At 42.8% G+C, this 19,010-nt stretch overlaps 1 protein-coding gene and 1 long non-coding RNA gene across 2 annotated transcripts in view; both read right to left on the bottom strand.

The window, feature by feature from the left end:
• Positions 1 to 9,983, bottom strand: part of LOC144097206 (uncharacterized) — a 32,339-nt gene extending 22,356 nt beyond the window's left edge. Inside the window, exons 1-2 of the mRNA XM_077629958.1 lie at positions 9,881 to 9,983; positions 3,092 to 3,223 (exon numbers count right to left, since the gene is read on the bottom strand). Coding sequence (XP_077486084.1) covers positions 3,092 to 3,223; positions 9,881 to 9,971 — 223 coding nt within the window. The 5' untranslated portion in view covers positions 9,972 to 9,983. The remainder of the gene's footprint in view (positions 1 to 3,091; positions 3,224 to 9,880) is intronic.
• A 5,069-nt stretch (positions 9,984 to 15,052) lies between these two features.
• On the bottom strand, positions 15,053 to 18,671 carry LOC144097205 (uncharacterized). The gene is made up of 4 exons (XR_013306948.1): positions 18,611 to 18,671; positions 17,712 to 17,759; positions 17,518 to 17,565; positions 15,053 to 15,105 (listed from the first exon to the last, which is right to left on the bottom strand). It is a non-coding gene; the product is annotated as an uncharacterized LOC144097205 (long non-coding RNA).
• Positions 18,672 to 19,010: the final 339 nt, after the last annotated feature.

Raw genomic sequence — 19,010 nt, 5'->3', positions numbered from 1 at the left:
TAAAGCACTCGTTCACTAAGAATTGTGCTTATGCTGTGCGTCATTGAGGGACCTAGGTAGGCGGAAAAAAGCTTTAATATATGATATGTGATGAATGCAATAGCAATACAATTAAACCAGGTTTCTGCGTGCAGGTGAATATACGCGGTGTTTCGTGGAAGACTTTCAAGAATTTTCAGAAAAAGTAATTTTGGTTTACAAATATGGCTTTTGTGCCATAGTATTACCAGTGTTGGCGGGCCCCGGAAAGCCAGTGAATTGTTTTAAGTTCATTAGTAAGATGGCTAACTAATTCTAATAACTAACTTTTTGCCTATCACTAATAGCGAACTGTTGCAATTAAGAGATTTTTAGCCGGTCGCTAGTAACATTCGTATCAGTTTTTATTACTTCGAAAACGTGATTACCCTCGCTGCTGTAGCTCAACAAAAAATGATTGTATCTCGCGGAAATTGCGTGTTCGAAATTCTAAAATCCGATATGGCAATTACTAACAAACCCCGCCGCGGTGGCTCAGTGGTTAGGGCGCTCGTCTACTGAGCCGGAGTTCCCGGGTTCGAACCCGACCGCGGCGGCTGCGTTTTTATGGAGGAGAAACGCTATGGCGCCCGTGTGCTGTGCGATGTCAGTGCACGTTAAAGATCCCCAGGTGGTCGAAATTAATCCGGAGCCCTCCATTACGGCACCTATTTCTTCCTTTCTTCTTTCACTCCCTCCCTTATCCCTTCCCATACGGCGCGGTTCAGGTGTCCAAAGATATATGAGACAGATACTGCGCCATTTCCTTTCCCCCAAAAAACCAATTATTATTAATATTATTATTACTAACAACCGGCTACAAATCTCTAATCGCAGCTAGGCGCCTAACTCTACTTGTTAGAAAGTTAATTATTGAAAGTTAGTTAACCATCTATGCATAAGATGATTCACCGGTTTTCTGGTGTCCGGCAATGCTGAAAATACTATGCCGAAAAAGCCATAACTTTACCTCAGAAAGCCTACTTACGAAAATTGTTCAGTTTACGGTAAATAACCACGCCAACTACCACGTCACAAACTGTAATCGGCGCTCCTCAAAAGGCAGGGTAAAAGGTACCCGTAAAAGCTGCGTTGTCTTTTGCGAATAGTTTGAATGGGGTGACTGCAGTGACCGCTTGAAGGTTTAAATAACAGAGAAAAGAAATGAAACAAAGACACCCGTTGAGCACCTTATTGACTAATGCTGAAGGAACTGTTACAGACATGGGTGGACATTTTCAAAGCGTCAGAATGAGGACACCTGGGCGAAAGCAGTGCGAGGCAGCCGAATGCTTTTTTGACCGACACGGAATGCTTACGCTTACTCAGGCGTACAGCAGTATTTTTGTGCGACGGATAAGTCATTTTCAAGTTTCGTGGTAGTCACAATAGGCACACAGAAGCAAAAAGTCGGCACATTGTCTTATTACCTTAAAAATTTAGTAAATAAGAGGGATTTCACACTACAACCGACAAGTAACCTTTTCTTTCGTATCTTATCTTGTGCGTATTCCTTCACATTGCATGTTCTGTACTTATTAAGTGATCTCTTCGCAAGCGTTCCCTTGGTGTAAGTCAGTTCTAATGCTTTGTAATCTTATGTGGTTTTTGAAAGGCTTTTGTGGTTGTGTTTTACAGGCGGGTAGTACTCATATAGCCTACTTCTTGACATTGCCTTCATGTTATAACAACCGACTGGCTATGTTTGTACTTCTAAGAGCAGTAGTGCAAGACCATCGGAATTGCATAAATAAATAACGATCTGGACAGCTCCTCAATAATAGAAAGTTTTGTGGCGATGCTGACAGAGGTGGTCAAGCATGGAGGAAAAGAGATACGAAAAAACATGCATAGGGTTCCTCAAACAGCTATGCATACTAGCGGCATATTCGTAACAAAGCTTCAAGGCAGTCTTCCTGTGGAAAAAGAGCAGTTGTAGACTGAAGTCCTTGTAATTAGAATAATACAGTTATATATCTGCCCATGCAGTTACTCCCAATTATACAGTCACAAAATCAGCACGTTCGTCCTGCACACTTCTCTCTCAGCAGTGGTTAATGTTTGCTAAGCCGATTAGTATCGTTAACTGCGGCTTCGCCGAACCAAACAAACAATGCTGGATGCAGGCACTGCCATTGTCATAGGTAAAACCCAGAATAAAATCTCTTGGGCTCAGCTACGCGCTGTTGACAATGACCGTACTTGTCATCTTAATAACTTCACCATAATCATCATTCTAAGTAGGCCTGCTTACATGAAAGATTGGGTACCATGAAACACTACGGAGATGTATGCAACTCTTAGCAAGAGCACCATACATTGCCGTATGCAACGAAATGCGCAGCTGCTACAGGGCAAGCAGAAATTGTCAGAGGGCCGTTCCTTGATATTCATTGAGAACATTGCACAGCTTGCTTCACGCTCGCCTAGATCCGCTAGAATGAAGCAGATTTTGGCAACAGTAGACTATGATGTGATTGAGCGCGATGGCATTCAGTTCTCTACAACGCCGCCTCCGAAACACCTATCCCTTCATTTTTCAGCTCATGAAAAAAAAAACATTAACTGCGCGATTCTATTCTGTGCAGCATCGTATGTTCACTGTTCCTGCACACAAGTGGCGAAGAAGAGGTCCTTTTGGTGCGGCCACATTGCATCTTCGTCCTTGAATGAAGCCCCTGCATTAGTATTCCTGCCTTGCAAAGGACTCGTGGTCCGTAGTTTTCCAGGCTTGAATTCAAAATTGCCACGAGCAATACATCTGCGCATCAATGCACTTCAAAAGCAATACGACGAATACTCAGGTGACCTGCGTTGCATTGTCCTGCCTGTTAGTGATCTTTCTGTCAACCGTCTGCCCCTGAAGTGTCCCGCTGTGTGACATGCGTACCATGCGATGTAAGCTTCTGCGTGCGCACAATAAAAAGTTGTGCGGATTACCTCGACTAGGAACTGGCCATCTTCAGGTCTCCATTCCAAAACCTAATGGAGGCACTTCCGGAAGAACATGGTGAAACAACACTTCGTTACCTTTTCTTCGTGACGTATTACTCGGTTCTCAATGCTCACTTACTGGGTGAGGTCGGTCTCGACGTCGGTAACGCACTCGGAGGGACGGTATTTAAGACAATAGGAACACTGGGTGGCAGGGGTTTCATGTTCGTACTTGAGTCTCCTCCGGCTTTGTCCGTGCCATCTCCTCCTGCTGCGTGAACAAAGGGGAGAGAACAGCCCCTCACTATTCATCCGCGTAAAGGGCGATGACGTGAAGCGGTATTTGTATAGTGCTCCGTACAACAACTGCAGTGCCTTCATGTCAACGCCTCCGTTTAGGGCGACGACAGTCATTGTTTGATGTGGACACTCCATTTTGTTTCTAGTGGGTGGCACAGACCTCTGATACGGACAAGAATTTTTAACACTTCTATCTGAATAAGACGCTTTTCTCCTGCTTTCTGCTCTCTTTTGACCAACAGAGCGAAAAAGTAGAGTTTTTAAATATTATAGCTTCGGCGAAAAATGAATTAATTTATACGACGAAGTTGCAATCAGAGTAAAAGGTAAAGTTGGCATCGACCTAGTGATAAAATGTGCTAGGAGAACATAACCACTTATTCCGCTTCGGCACATTACCCAAGAGGGCCAAGCAAATGACTATGATTTTCCAGCAGGTGAGCATAAGAAGTTTTTGGTCACATTGACGCATTTACCAGTCATGGTCTCTCATGTATGGTCATCGCTGTAAACAGGATACAACAAACTGAATAAAAACATCAGCTTTATGATACCACACAGCATGCCTGTATGGTGCTGCAGCTGCCTAACGCTGGCACGGCTTTCACGCGTGCTTTATGAGCAAGGGAGCCAAATCGGTGTTGTGGAAGTAAAGTGAGTGTTCTTAATCGGACCATAGACCACTCCCGGACACTGTGGAACTGCATATGTTGCCAGCATTCCTCATGAAAGCGCGCAATCTCGGGTAGTAAGCTTTCTTAAAAAAGCAAGGGCATAAGAGGCGATGCTTCGAGCGCATTTGTTCACACACTACTTACCTGTAATGGAGATAACTTCCAGCGGTAACTATGCTGAGGTGTTGACCTAACTATTTAGCTAATTGTCTGCTACCCGGCGACTGTAATGGCGGAATTATTACACAGGGGAAGTCATTGTTGCGCACTATTGCACAGCCTCAAAGTGGCACAAATGGACAATGCCAAGTTCACCTAACTGCAAAGTAAAGCAGTAGCAACAGTACAGAGTAATACAGATACATAGCTGAAGGAACCATCTATGAAGAAATTGCATAAAATGCGGTTTGGTTTGTGGTGTCTTTGTTTTCGAGCCATCAAATTTCTAAAATATACGTGCGCGCGCCCTACATTCATTGACCCGCTGACATGTTCTCGTCTTTCAAAAGGCTTGCGGATAGTTTTCACTTGTAGTGTCGGGTAAAATTTCGCTTTGAAAAATTAAATTCGAACAGCCAAACAAAATCCATTTTATATAGCAAATGTCACATTTGAAGAATGCAACCCAGTGGTCTAAAATCTGGTATAAAACGTTATAAACTATATCCAAACAAAGTAGGTGAGGACAAGGGTAAGTTTCTGAAGACGGCGCAAAAGGAATACAGACAAGCAACGCACAACAAAAGAGCGGAACAGACACCAATAATGACAGAGTCAGTGCAGAAACTACGATAAAGGAACGGGCCCAATGCAGAAGAAATATTGTGGCAGAGCGCTGCGAAATTACAAGATCAACTCCGCAGTCCCTTCGTTTCTTAACGACTCCGACGCCAACGCAGTGGCATGTGAGGTTGGGAGCCCAGCCTCTGCATTATGTACTTGCTAACATGTAATTCTTGAATAAATCTGTTCGATCCAACTGAATCAAACGGTGTCTTTTTTTCTTTTCCGTCCCGTGTGCACCCGCGCAGGATATGGGGCCTTCACAATATAATTAAGTACCTTGGTTTGGGTTTGAAGGAAAAAAGACAAACGAAAGTACTTCATGAGCATATTGTGATGACCCCATATACTGCGCTGGTGCACAAGGGACGGAACAAGGATGGAACAAGGACAAGGAGAGAAAAAGGACAGACCGCAGTGGTGGCCAACTGATTGAGCAGCCGCCTCGCATGCGGTAGGTGCGGGGTTTGATCCCCTGTGCCACCGGGTACCCACCGGTGACACAATGGGTACAGGCCTTCCCCTGGTCTGGTGCTCGTCTTATTTAGGGTGAAATTTTTGGGAAACTGGTCCTTGACCGCAACTTGAAAATTCGAAAAATACCCTGTTCCATGGCGCCTTTTCGCTATGTGAAGAACTCCGAATAGAATTCCGAAAGGAAATTGCTTCGTTGCGTAGCTCAATCGAGAGGGATGTTCGGAAAGAGTGCCGCGAATTATCCAACAGTATTGAATTTTGCTCCAAAAAATTTGATGACATAGCTGCTGAGTTTACAGCGCTTAAGGAAGAAAACAAGGTACTCAGAGCTGAAAATTCTACACTGTCATCCGAGCGTGATGGACTCAAGAAGCTTGTAGAAGACTTTGAACAGCGATGCACTGTTCTAGAGCAGTTTTCCAGAAATAAAAACATTGAAATTAAGGGTGTTCCCGAAACTGAGCGGGAGAACCTTTAAGACACAATACATAGGGTTGGTGAAGTGATCAATGAGTCCATAGCGCTCGATGACATTGATGCTTGTCACCGTGTTCCTACCAAGAATACCACAATACCGAACATCATTGTGCAGTTTCGCAACCGCTTGAAGCGGGACACCGTTCTAACAAAGGCGAAAAAAACCAATATGACTACAAGCGACCTTGGCCACCTCGGACAAACTTCCATTTACATGAATGAGCACTTGTGTCCTGCCCTGAAAAAGCTGCTAGGAATGGCAATTTCGCGTAAAAAGGAGAAAAGCTGGAAATTCGTCTGGACACGTCATGGCCACATTCTAGCTAGAAGGAACGAAAGTTCGGATGTGGTCAGGATCGCTTGCCTAAAAGACTTAGACAAGATAAACTAGGCGTCCCCTCCCATGCATTCTTTTTGTTACTAATGTGGTATCCGGCTTCTTTACACATGATGATGCTTCATCTTTGTACGCAAAAAACAAAAAAGCCTCAACTTTTTTTCATCTGAACGCACAGTCACTCTGTAACAAAGAAGATGAAGTTGTTGCCCTTTTGGATGCTTTTACCTTTGATTTTGATGTCATTATGATAACCGAAAGGTGGTATAAAAAAGATACGGTGCCACTGAAACTGCCGCAGTACGATATTTATCTCCAATCTCGCCTGAATAAAAAGGGCCGAGGCGTGTTGATAGCTGCTAAGAAATGTTTCCAATGCTGCCTTATTCCAGAATTCTCAAAAACGAACGAAAATTATGAGATACTTTCTTTGAAATCTGGCAGTAATGTGTTTTCTGCTGTATACCGTCCCCCAGCTGGGAACATCTCAGTCCTTCTTTCCTTTTTAGATCTAATGTTATCTTGGGTAACCGAAAATGACTTAAAGCTAATACTAAGTGGTGACCTTAATATTGACTTTTCGTCCTCATCTCCTGAGTGACAAGAAGCAAACAGGTTGTTCGAATGTTACGCCCTTACCAACTTCATAAATGAAGAAACGCGACCGTTAACACAGACATCCATTGATGTTTTCTGTAGCAATGTGTCAAAGGAATTTATCAAGTCTGGAGTGGTACTAGCGCAAGTTAGTGATCACCTGCCAATTTTTCTTTTTGTCGAGTTGCCAACGGCATTTCGAAAGAGTAAGCCTTCCTCTATGACATACCAGTGCACAACAAAACAAACTATCGAAAATTTCAGTAATGAAATACGAAAAGTCGACTGGAATCACGTCTACAAAATAACTGACCCTAGCAAAGCATATGACGCATTTATAAACACACTAAAATTTTTGTACAATAAATGTTTCCTTTATAAAACAATTAAGAGGCCTAGTAAAGCGCGCAAGCCCTGGATAAATCGTCGTTGCTTAAATATGATTCAAAAGAAAAATAATCTTTTTAAACGGTTTCTTCGAACTAGGTCTTCCGACGACTTAGCCAAATTTAAATCATATCGCAACAATGTAACTTCATTTCTTCGAGAAACCAAGAAGGAATACATGGAAAAATATTCTGGTAATGTACAAAATCGAAGCGACCTCATGTGGAAATAAATAAATAAAGTTCTAAACCGTACAGAACAGGAACCCGTCGAGCTAGAAATCTTAGTCCGAAATCAGAAACTTTCGGGAAAAGAACTAGCAGATACTTTTAATAATTACTTCGTGTCTTTAGTTAACAGTGTACATAATCCTGATTCCCTGAGCTATCTGCAATCTAGAAATCACAGTAGTGCATTTTTATCACCAACGGATCGCAGTGAAATTGAAAGCTGTTTTCTTGCTCTCCGAGCGATTAGTACAAGGGACGTAAATGATCTAAAAATTCAATCTATTAAACATACCATTGATCTAATTAGTCCTGTTTTAGAGCATATATTTAATCTATGCTTTCTGCAGAGAGTTTTCCCACAAGCCATGCAACTTGCTAGGGTGACAGTAGTTTTTAAAGGTGGCGAGAAAAATAGCTTGTCGAACTATCGTCCCATATCAATCCTCTCCATTTTTTCAAAATGCCTAGAGAAACTGCTGTACAAAAGGATCATTAGCTTTTGTATCAAACATAACTTATTGACACCTCATCAACATGGGTTTAGAAGTGGCCACTCCACAGATACAGCGCTTTTAACTCAAAAGGAAATAATCCTGCAATCTTTCGAACAGCACCAATTAACTCTCGGTGTATTTGTAGATTACTCAAAGGCATTTGATTCTATTAATCATCAGACAATGCTTGCTAAACTTGAGTTCTGTGGCTTCCGTGGCGTTTTTCATAACATATTGAACTCTTATTTATCTGCGCGAGTACAACAAGTAGTAATTAACAATAAATTATCCGACACGAAATCAGTTTTAGCAGGTGTCCCGCAAGGAAGCATATTGGGGCCTCTACTTTTTATCATCTACATTAATGACATCGTTCTCATTGACCCACGCCCAACATTTATAATATATGCTGATGATACCAGTTTATTTTTACACTCTAGCAATATACAAAATCTGACTGAACAAGCAAACACGTGTTTACATCTTTTAAATCATTGGTCGATCGTCAACTCACTATCTATAAACATAAACAAAACAAAAGTCGTGCTTTTTAGGCAAAGAAATAAAATAGTGTGCGATAGCGACATTTCACTTCGGATTGGGTCTGTGCCTTTAGAAGTTGTCTCCGTCGTAAAAAGCCTTGGAGTATATTTTGAGAAGCATTTATCGTGGTCAACACATGTCGATAAAACAGCGGACAAGCTGTCAAAAATAACTGGTGTGTTAAGTAAACTACGCTATTTTTTGCCACAAAAAGTGAAACTAGTTCTTTATAATTCCATGTTTGCTTCCGTTTTAAACTACGGTTTCACGGTATGGGGAACTACCACACTCTCTAACTTATAGAGGTTAATCCAAAAACGAGCCATGAGAAGCATTGCAAGCATCCCCCGCGACGTTACGACAAAACCCCTTTTTAATGCCTTCCACATAACTCCAATGCACGAGCTATATAATGTCAACTTAATAAAACAATATAGGAGAAGTAATACCTATCGTAATTTTCTTTAAACTTTGTCTCAACTAACACCTAGAGAACACACTTATGCCATAAGAAACCGCGATAAATGGTTCATTCCCCAAATACGAACTAACTATGGACGTCAAATGCTCAGCTACCTCTTACCATTATTGCTAAATGCTTTGTGTTGGTCTTACAAACCACTATTTTTGCATCTTATTTCTTTTCCTGTTTTTGTCTGTTTTTATCTCTTTTTCATTTTTTCCGAGTGAGTTGTGTCTCGCTTATTTTTCCTCAAACGCAATTGGTATGTTAGTTGCTGCCAATATATGTAATCAAACAAACCTAGAAACCTTGTACGGGGGCGCAGGCGCGCAATCAAGCTCCAGTGAGAGCTTTTTGTCTGCGCCCCTAACATCTGGATGATGTAAATAAAGATTTGATTGATTGATATATGCCCTTGCGCCATAAAATCCGTATGTAACAAACGGAACAACGACAAGGAAGGAATAAGAAAACAACGAGGCAGCTGCCATTTTTTCCTCTTGTCCCCTTGCTTTCGTGTGTCTTCCCTCTCCCCATTTGCGCTATTTTCAGAATCAACCTTAGCTATGAACCAACTATCCCAAGCCTAAGTATTTCTAGAGAATATTTCTTCTGCATTTGGCTTTTTCCTAGTTTCCGCACCGACCCGGTTACTGTGGGGCCTGTGCCTTTGTTGTTGTTTCTTTGTGCCTTCCATGCCTTTGTCTTTTTTGGGCCGTCTTCAGAATCAGCCTTTTCTACGAATCATATCGCCCGAACCAAAGTGCTTCTTGAAGAAGGGTAATACTGAGCCGTGCGTTTCTGTAAACTGATGAGTTTCCTCAAGCCGATAAGAAGGCGCAGCGAGCTCTTTTTCTTTTCGGGAAGACGATAACCTTTCACAATGACGGCTGCAACGCATTTTCCAAGATCTCCCGGCACAGCAACTTCCGCGAGCCCTATAGACAGCACTGAGACAAGAAGAAAACAGCACTCGCTTACGCCTGAATATTTCTGACCTGCTGAAGATATACTAAAGCTAAACTTGATCAGTATAAAAGACGGCATGATTATATGCATCGCGGGAATTTTCTGCTTCTCCGTTTGTTGCTCCTTGACCGTCGCGTGAGTTTACTCTGAGCTTTATTGAACTAATTAAGCAATGAACGTCAAGTGAGGTAGCTTACCGTCGTCATTGCCAGAGGTGAGCGTAAAGATGACAGCAGTAAGGGTGATGCACAGCAGTACGGCGGCGCATGCCATCACATACCACCACATCCAAAGCGACCGCCTCTGTCTGCATTCGAGGAAATCAGACCCTAGAATAACTACTTGGCGACTTGTGTACGAAAAATCGTATGAGATATTGATCGAGCGCTCTCGCTGCGAAACGCATTCAAATTCGTGCTCAGGTATGTTCCACCGAAGCTTAAGTAAAACCAAAGTTACCGCTAAGTCACCCTGTTTATCTGACTGTAGATGTCGCAAAAATTCGTTTTTGGGGAACTAAAATCGAAAAAACAAAGTATTATCAACAACCTTCCTTAGCCCCTACGGGGAATTAGAAACTGTATTTCATGCGATATGAGAGCATTTCAGTGTACGCACAAATGGCACGTTCTGCAATGAAGGTGCACGTCACGAAATCAAAGCAGTCAAAAGCATGTCTAAAAGAGTCACCTTTTTACATGAACGACAAAACTTACTCCTGATTTCCTATGCATGCTTCATCTAATCATTTGCGACAAGAAATTTGCGCTGTGCCGATCACCGAAAGGCAGGGGCATCTCCGACCACATTATGTGCGCCTATTTTATTGATGCTACGGTCGTTTGAAAAGTAGCAGTGCACTCCATGCTCCGCCTATTCCGCCCAAATTAAAGAATGCACGCCTACTGACCCGTATTCTTAGGCTACGTCAACACAGCTTGCGCGCAAAATTTTAAGAGTCGAGCCAAGAGTGTCACTCCATCTCGAGATCGTGCAAAAATGTGGCGGGATTGCTACTAGTGGGAGTGCGAGCAGCGTGCGCATATTTGTAACGAAAATATCTCGTGCAGACAGCCTGCTGCATACGTGAATCACATGTGTCTAGAGTGTCAAGGAACGCGCAGAAGTGGAGGGGGGACTGACCATCTAACGGGGCCATGAGAAAAGAGATGAAGTAGGCAGTGAAATAAACGACGACGCTAGCATGGGCACTGACAAAATACTGTTTTGAAGGAAAGCGCCTACCGCTACCGCTACTTTATTGCGCGCTGCCAGTGTTCACGCGCTGGTTGGTCGAGACGCTCAAAGGGTTCTGTTCCCAGCTCGCCAGTATGTGGCGCCATCTGCAGCCCTCCCGGAGATTCTGAAGTGTCTCGACGCGGCAGGTGATAGCACAGCTCGCACAGCTCACGGTCATGCGGCGCCATCTGGTGCCCTGAGGGAGGACTTTGAAAGTCACGCCGCCGACGCTCTCTAGTCGTCCCACCAGCCATCGTGCCAGAGGTGGTCAAACTGCGGATCGTAAGCCGCTTGCGGGTCCTCGGCGTTCCAAGTGCGGCTCGCGACTTAACGACATTTGTACCCCCTCCTCCCGCTCCCACACCAGCCTCTAAAGTCAGCTTCCCTTAGGTTCTAGAAGAGAGGCGCACGCAGTCAGCTGTTCCCAGTTGGCTCCATCCTGAGGAAAATCCACGAAATGAGGCCCGGTTTATATGGCGCCTCTGCAGTAAAAACATTATTTTTTATGGCTCTGTATATTCCTCCCACGCTACCCCTGGACAAGCGGTCGCTGCCTGGTCGTTTCGTTAATACAATGCTGGTGATGCCCTGCATATCTGCATTGGCAACTTCGTTATTGTAGGCGATAACTTAAAGCACTGTGTAGCTCGTACGGCTCAAATACACGCTACAGCTAATACTTGCAAGACCTAGGAAACAAGAATTAAAAACCTTTCATGCATCACCTCGTGCCCTCATGCAGGTCCTATAGGACGAAGGACGGGCATGGACAGGCGGACGGACGGAAATCGAGCGGCAAAATTTCAGGGTCAAAAGCAGGTGACAATACGGTCGTTTATTGCTCTCCTACTTAAAAACCTCGTTGTTATTAATTATTTAGCTGTTATATGCAAGAGCAAGTAGTGTTCCCATCGTCAACTAGGTGCGAAAGAAAATATGAACATATACTTACGTGGCAACTGCGATGGAAGTTACAAATAAAGCGCCTTTTTATGTCTGTTAACGCACACAATTTAATTCATTCAACTAGAAGACGGTCATACATATGAGCCGCACTTCAGATAAATTTTTACATATTCACTGTTCATTGGTGGCATGCCCTTATAGATAGATGTAGAGTTATCACAAGTTAAAGCATCCTTGTGATCTTGTTAATCACTTAGGTGAAAACAGTGTAAAAAGCAACCAAAAACCTGGCTTCGTAATTAGGAAACGCGGAAAAATAAAGCGCTGATTTTCAGGTGTGTAGCATATTTCATAACCAGTCTCCATAAACAAGGAGCGTTTTCAAACAGTCCTCAAAACCCAAGTGCTGGAAGGCCCTATATCTTGCAGCGTATGAGCTTCGGGTTAAAGCAGCCTGTTTGGTTCCCTGCACACACTCCTTGACCGAAACAGCTTCTCAGAGGAAGACCGCTCATACGGTTCTACAAAGCGCATTTCATGTGAGAACCCAAAGGCTACGGATTAGATGACCGCGTCAATCTCAAAGCTACGCGCACAAGCACAGGCCAGTTTAGCGCAGTAATCCTCATGTTGATCAGACTACGGCAAGTAACACAAAAGCAATGATATAGCTCAGAAGTTAGTTTCAAGAGTACATTTCGAGCCTCCTTCTTAACCCTTTAGAACCGCAACGTTTTGTGGGCTCTGCCCACAAAACATCCTATTTGTTAAAAACCAACACAGCTTTGTTGGGAATTTTCACAACGAAACATCATCTATTACACACATCCTAGGGCTTTATGTGCTTGTTTTAGGCTATACTTTTGACATCCACAGTGTGTGCACCCGGATGTGTTCGGGCACACGTAGCAGCCGATTTTTGGTTTAGAGTAGTCACTACAATGAGGGACAGGAATAACGTGGAGCGCAATAGCGGAGTATGTCTTAAGACCATGACATAATTTTGTGCTGGGCAAAGATCATTCTAGGAAACTCTGAACGCGAAACTACCTATCGGCTTTTAAGGTTCCGGCAAATTCGATAAAATATAAATTGATCAGTGGATAGACCGCCCTCACAAAATAAAATAAAGAGAAGTAGCCTTGATCCACACAACGGGAAGAGAGGTCAGAAGGCTCAGCTACATATTCCAAGCATTTTACCTGGCTCCAGAAATCAGTGCAGAAAGCAATAGGAGGTGTGTACTGTGGTTTACGGTACTGAGAACACACTGAACTTAAAGTTGTAGTATTGAGACAAACGTAGTGTCGTGCAAAGCCAGCTGCAGTGCTCTGCTGTGGAGAGGCGTTTAAGTACGACACATTTTGCGGCGCGAGAGGTCAACATCAAAAATTGTTTTCTTGCTTTAAACAATTATTACCCCGATTAAATTTTCAGAAATAAGAGGCAATAAAATGTTCTATCTAGGCCGCTAGTGCTTGTATTTTTACTTGGACCACTTGAGGATGAAAGTAACAAGTGTTTTTGGCTTAAAACGCACTTTTTACAAACTCTAATTTTTTTACTTCGATGTATGCAGTTTTATCACCTTTAACATTGGTTATAGGTACTAGACATCTAGAGAATCAAAACATTTCTGAATTTCCGAAAGCGAAATGATATATAAAAAACTATGAAATGGTACATTTTCATGTTCTGTTTATTTTTTTTAAATATTCATGACGCATAAGGCTGCACGCTCTGAATTATATCGAAAGCCAGAATCTGTGTAAATGTCTTTGACAAAATTATGAAGTGTTTTCTAACAACTTCAATTTTTTATAATTATTGAGCGTGCCTAGTTTCTCACCTTTTCTGTACGTTGAAACACCTCTCATCACACGAATAATTTTTTTTTCGGCAAAAATATTTCACGTTTTGATTAGACACATCAGGATAAGTTTCGCTGAATTTTTTTTTAACAAATTGGAGATGGTTGAGCGCAACGCCTGGGGCGTTTGGCGTTGCATGACTTTTCTTTTTCTACCAAAATATACCACATTTATGCACATCAAGCAGTCACTTAAGGGTGTCTTGCCCACATTTATTGCGGAACAATGTCGCCTCTGCCTTTTACCTTAAACTCTTATACAAAAGTATTTCGTCTAGAAATCTCAAATGCGATCCCAGTAGAACAGAAACTGCTTTTTGCAGCGTTATTATTCTATGCGCTCATCGCTGAATGTGAGGTCTAGAGCAGGTTAGTTCGCCTATATAAATGCTCTTCATAAAATAGGAAGCCACTTTGGAGCTGCGCAGTCTCTCTGCTCATTCGGGCGGACTGCATCGATTTGTCCCAATATTCGATGATTTTATTGGTGAGTTGATGCTTTCCGCTTCCAGTTAGATGTTTTAATTGCATTCGTGAGACCTTCAAACGAGTCTGTGACGCGATGTTGCATCATGCGCTGTGTACCATCTGTCTGCTTCACAGAGGCCGAAATTCAACGAATAGAACACAGGTTATGCAAGCATTCTCAGCTTTTCTCAAGCTAACCTCGCTCCCCTACCCCGGGCTACTTCCGCGTAAGACTTACGCGATGCATCGTGATGATCAGTGTGATAAAACAGGATTGCATGTCTGCTAGGAAATACTGACCAGCACAAAAATAGGCGCCAATATACTCAGTCCAATCTACACATAAAGACAACAGAAGCAGGTTTGATATGTATGGAAAAATTATCCGGACTTCGCATATAGCTTTCAGATAGCAGGAATTAATTTCCGGCACCTACGTTTTTCTTCACTCGGATGGGCTGAAAGAGAAGAGAGAAATTTTTTTGTGAACGGGTTAAAGCTCAGTGCAATCTGCACATCACCGCGCATCGCTCTGCAGCAATTGATGGAATATATCATCAAACAACAATGGCAAAAAGTTTTTTAGCCAAAAAGAATTTAGCCACTGAATATTCTGAAGAACTGCACGGGCAGTGACAGCATTGCCTAATAATTGTTCTGTGACAGCGAGAGTTCCATTCTGACGAAGAACTACCGTTCATTCCTAAAGAAACTGTTGCCGTCTGGGAACATAACGACAATGAAATAATGCGAGTTTTTTTTTCTTTCCAAACAACTTCTTTGTCCCTTTCTTCCACAGGAAATAGTATGCGAACCCCCATATGCAGTGGTGCCCAAAAGCATGCCGATGCACATTTATTACAAGCAACACGTTCCGCGGATAAAACTCACATTGATACGTCGAAAAACCGGATGGCCCTTCCTGGTACTGGTAGCCATCTAGAAGCACGAAAATTAAATGTTTAATAGCAAAGTTCAAATGGAGATCAAGCTTGAAGGCAGAGGTATACAGCTAATTTGCAGTTTTCTACCTAAAGAGTAAATGCACAAAATGTTTTCGCTTTAGGGAGTTAGGTGTGGTCGCACATTTCTTTTGTTTACTGACATATGCCCTTTTGGGACGCAGTATTTTCATCAGAATGCCAAAATAATATCTGTATACGAAATACATGGAGCAGTCTATTCAAAGGTTTAATTTGCGGAAATGAGTCACTCAACACTTCTTCATTGTTATTCAAGGTGCAGTGACTTGCTGCATGGTGTTCCTGTTAGTTATAACGTACTTCACAAAAGATGTCCATCGTCTTGTCCTGTCTTTTATTTCCTGCGTCCCTGTTTGGGCGGTTAAAAGCTCCATTCCAATTTCAACCACCAACTAGCCCACCAGTTCTGCTAAGTGTGTTTATAACGCCTGAACGATAATTTAGCTACGCTGCTAAATTGGAAGTCGAACAGTGTGTACCCCCTTGATGTCTCTTGTTTCCTGTATGCAAGAGCAATGTGTGCTTATATCCCGGACATCGCATATTGCCACACTGTTGAGATTCTGCCAGAGCCACCTGGTGGCTGAACCTTGTCTCCCAGCATGTGGTCGAACGTCTTCTTTGTCTCGAATGAGCGCGGTGGTTCGGCAAGCCTCGCCCCAGTAAACGGCTGTGCTTCCCGCTTTCTGGTACGTTTATCGATGACAATATAATACGCACAATTACTTTGCTAGAAAAACATTGAAAAAGCACGCATGCCTTCTTAAGGTGAAAGTGGTTTTATCGCCAATAGAGGTTTACAACTCATGTTCAATAAGTTCACAAACGAAATGTGCAATAACTTCTTCAAATAGCTACTTCTGCTCCCAAGCGTCCTCAGCTACAAGAATCTGCTACGATTTTCTAAGCTACGGGTCTTGAATGCCCTGGAATACTTGCAAACGTGAAGTACAGAAGTTCATGACCACACAGGATATGTGACTACACACTATTGTATTACAAATTCACCCAAGAATCTTAAATTTAAGCTGCACGTCCACTTTTATACATACGGAGAAGTACAATAATTGCAGATGATGTACTTTTTTGGAAGCTTGAACCAGCGCCTCCTCTATGTAAAAATAGAGGAGGCGCTGTTTGGACTTATGTGCAAACAGCGCCCAAACACGAACAAAACGGCAGAAAAGGACAAGAGATATCTCATTTCGTCCCTCGTTCCGTTATTTACAATAATACAGTATAGTAGGCAGCCTCCGATGATGTTTGCATATCGATCGCAGCGCCGCAAGACACGGCCTATTGAGATGAGCAAGCGTTCATTAAACGCACCCGTAGTGCTTTTCCACGCCATCTTCCTGCGCTGTAAGCGTGAGATGCCGCGCTACATCGATCGGACGTGATACATGTCAGCTTACTCGATTGAGTTCCGAGCACCTTGGCATGGAGTATAGGCACCAAAAAACCGCTGCCATTAGTCGTTCGCGATCCTGTCTCGCGTTTTATGCGGCCAAAAACTGATTGGGCATCAGTTTGTAGGCGCACAATGATCGAATTGCATCAAAGAATGGGAACCGTGGGTTGCCTATTACATGTACTAAAGAGGTCATTGTCAGGGTGAGAACAGCCAGTGTGCAATCGCGGACCAAAGCTTGACTAAAAGCTCAAGCGTCGCAGTATAGTCTTTTCTGAACACTGATGATCTTTACCAGGCAGACCACCATTTGTTAATTCAAGCTGCTGAAATTGGAGCGTAAATTTGATGGTATAAAAGGGCTTCTAAGGTCATGAAACTTTTGGTAGTAAGGCTAGTTCCCGTGATAACAATATTAAGTTTTACAATGTAAGACACCGTTAGCTTGACAATGGGAACGTAATAAAACACCTGTGATGTCGGGGGCGAAATGTCCCGTAAAACCACAATGCATTACATTAAAAAAAAAACTGCTGCACCTGGGAAGTGAACTGGTCAGTAGGACCATTATTATTCCGTCTTGAACAACTTTGTACGAGTAAAATATAGCGTGCTGTCCACATTTCATATCGGGGGGGGGGGGGGGGGGGGACAAAGAAGCCGTAAGCAGTCTCGCGTCGACCATCCGCTAGTGCAAAGATACAGTATTGTTTCCTTGGCCAGTTACAAACACAACTTGACTGAGTGAAGTGCCTCGCAATCCGGCTAGGTTCAATGCAGAGAAGACATACCGTTTTTATACTGTCGTTAAACGTGGAGCAGTGTATAACCTTCAGCGGCAGCTCTTCAGCAATAATAATTCAACCTTTATAAATATAATTTCATTATATTACGAGAGCATCCAATTTTAATGGCTGTTTTATGGTATACACTGCCAGCAGTAGAAATGGTACTCACATGTATATCCTGAGAAATCCGTCGGAAACTGGCTCATCTGGGTAGTCGCTGTGCGCAAGCAAAACGATGAACGCGCCAAAGTGAATGCCTCTTGAATAATCTCTGTTTTGCACTGAGTCTACCAAGGGTCATAACCATGCGAACAGATGTAGCTATTCGATAAACATACTGCCAGCAGCAGGAATCATACTCACATGGATATCCTGAGCTGTACATCGGAAATTCGCCCGCCTGGGTAGCCGCTATTGGCAAAAGAAAGGAGAGGTGTGCCAGAGGGCACACGATTTGCTTTAATTTATAGTTGCAGTGAGCTACCACAGGGCACTAGCCTGAATACTGACGATGGAAATGTTGCTTTTAGTAGCTTCCATAGCGTTCATCGAAGATCATCAACGAAGAATCGCTGTGCCATTCTTGCCCGTAATGCAATGCACCTATTTTTTATCCTTTTTTAATCCTTTAAACCTACTTTCTCAGGCTACCTCTACTCTCTTACTTTGTTCTGAAGATACGCTCTGTAATAACTAACACACTAAAACCAGACATACTACTCCACTGGTGAAGTTTAGTTTAATTAGGCGCTGAATGCTTTTATGACCGATTGACCCTTGTTGGGAAGAATTTTGTTGCGCACAACAGTGATTTTCTCCTCTTTCCGCAAATCGTAGTGAGCAGACATGTAAACTGCAAGTTAAAACTTCGTGCTTAATTTGTATCAGTTAACCAACACAAGCAAGAAGTGCACAGCTGGCCCCTTCATCCCGTGCTGCAATGTTATGCCGCAGTTCTGCCACCGGAGCTGTGTACTTGTGCTCTGCAGGCCAATTGTTGCCAGTGTAACTAAAATAAAACTAATATTAGCTTTCCTTATCAGGACTGGTATTGCACTAAGTACCTTTTATAATAATATGCCGCTCCTTCACACATATCTGCTACGCAAGCTCCTGACTTGAACGTACGAGGCCTAGGGCAGTCGGTGTCGAGAACTAAAGTAACAACATTGTAGAGCAAACACTCAGTCTGGTATCTCTGTCAAGCGCTATAGAGTCGTGATACTATCATGAGTAACGAGAAATTACTAGCGTGCACTCACACATTGAAGCGGAAGCTGCAGGTGCTAAGAGCCTTTGCGGAATCAAGAAGACAGACTTCAGCTTCTTCCCCTTCGTTTGGTTTTACACAACTCTTAAAAAATCGTAAACAGGAGAAGGGCGAATATTTAACTTATTTTTACTCTTCATGCATCCTTTTTTTTACTAACTGAGAGCAAGTTCGAAATTGTAAAATGTGGTTATTCAGGACACAGATTAAAAAATATTACATGCAGAATTCTATTTTCCAGACATGGTAACAGAAAATTTGCACGTGGCCACTGTCATGGCAACACAAACCTGATGATGTATTAGTGAAGTAAGCATCTTCTTTCCTACTTCCCGAAACAACAACCTATTACGAATGCTGCCACTTCTGCAGGGTCTCGACACAAAGTGTTA

This window comes from Amblyomma americanum, chromosome 7 (assembly GCF_052857255.1).
Source record: "Amblyomma americanum isolate KBUSLIRL-KWMA chromosome 7, ASM5285725v1, whole genome shotgun sequence".
Lineage (NCBI taxonomy): Eukaryota > Metazoa > Arthropoda > Arachnida > Ixodida > Ixodidae > Amblyomma > Amblyomma americanum.
This window is presented reverse-complemented; position numbering and strand designations above follow the sequence as displayed.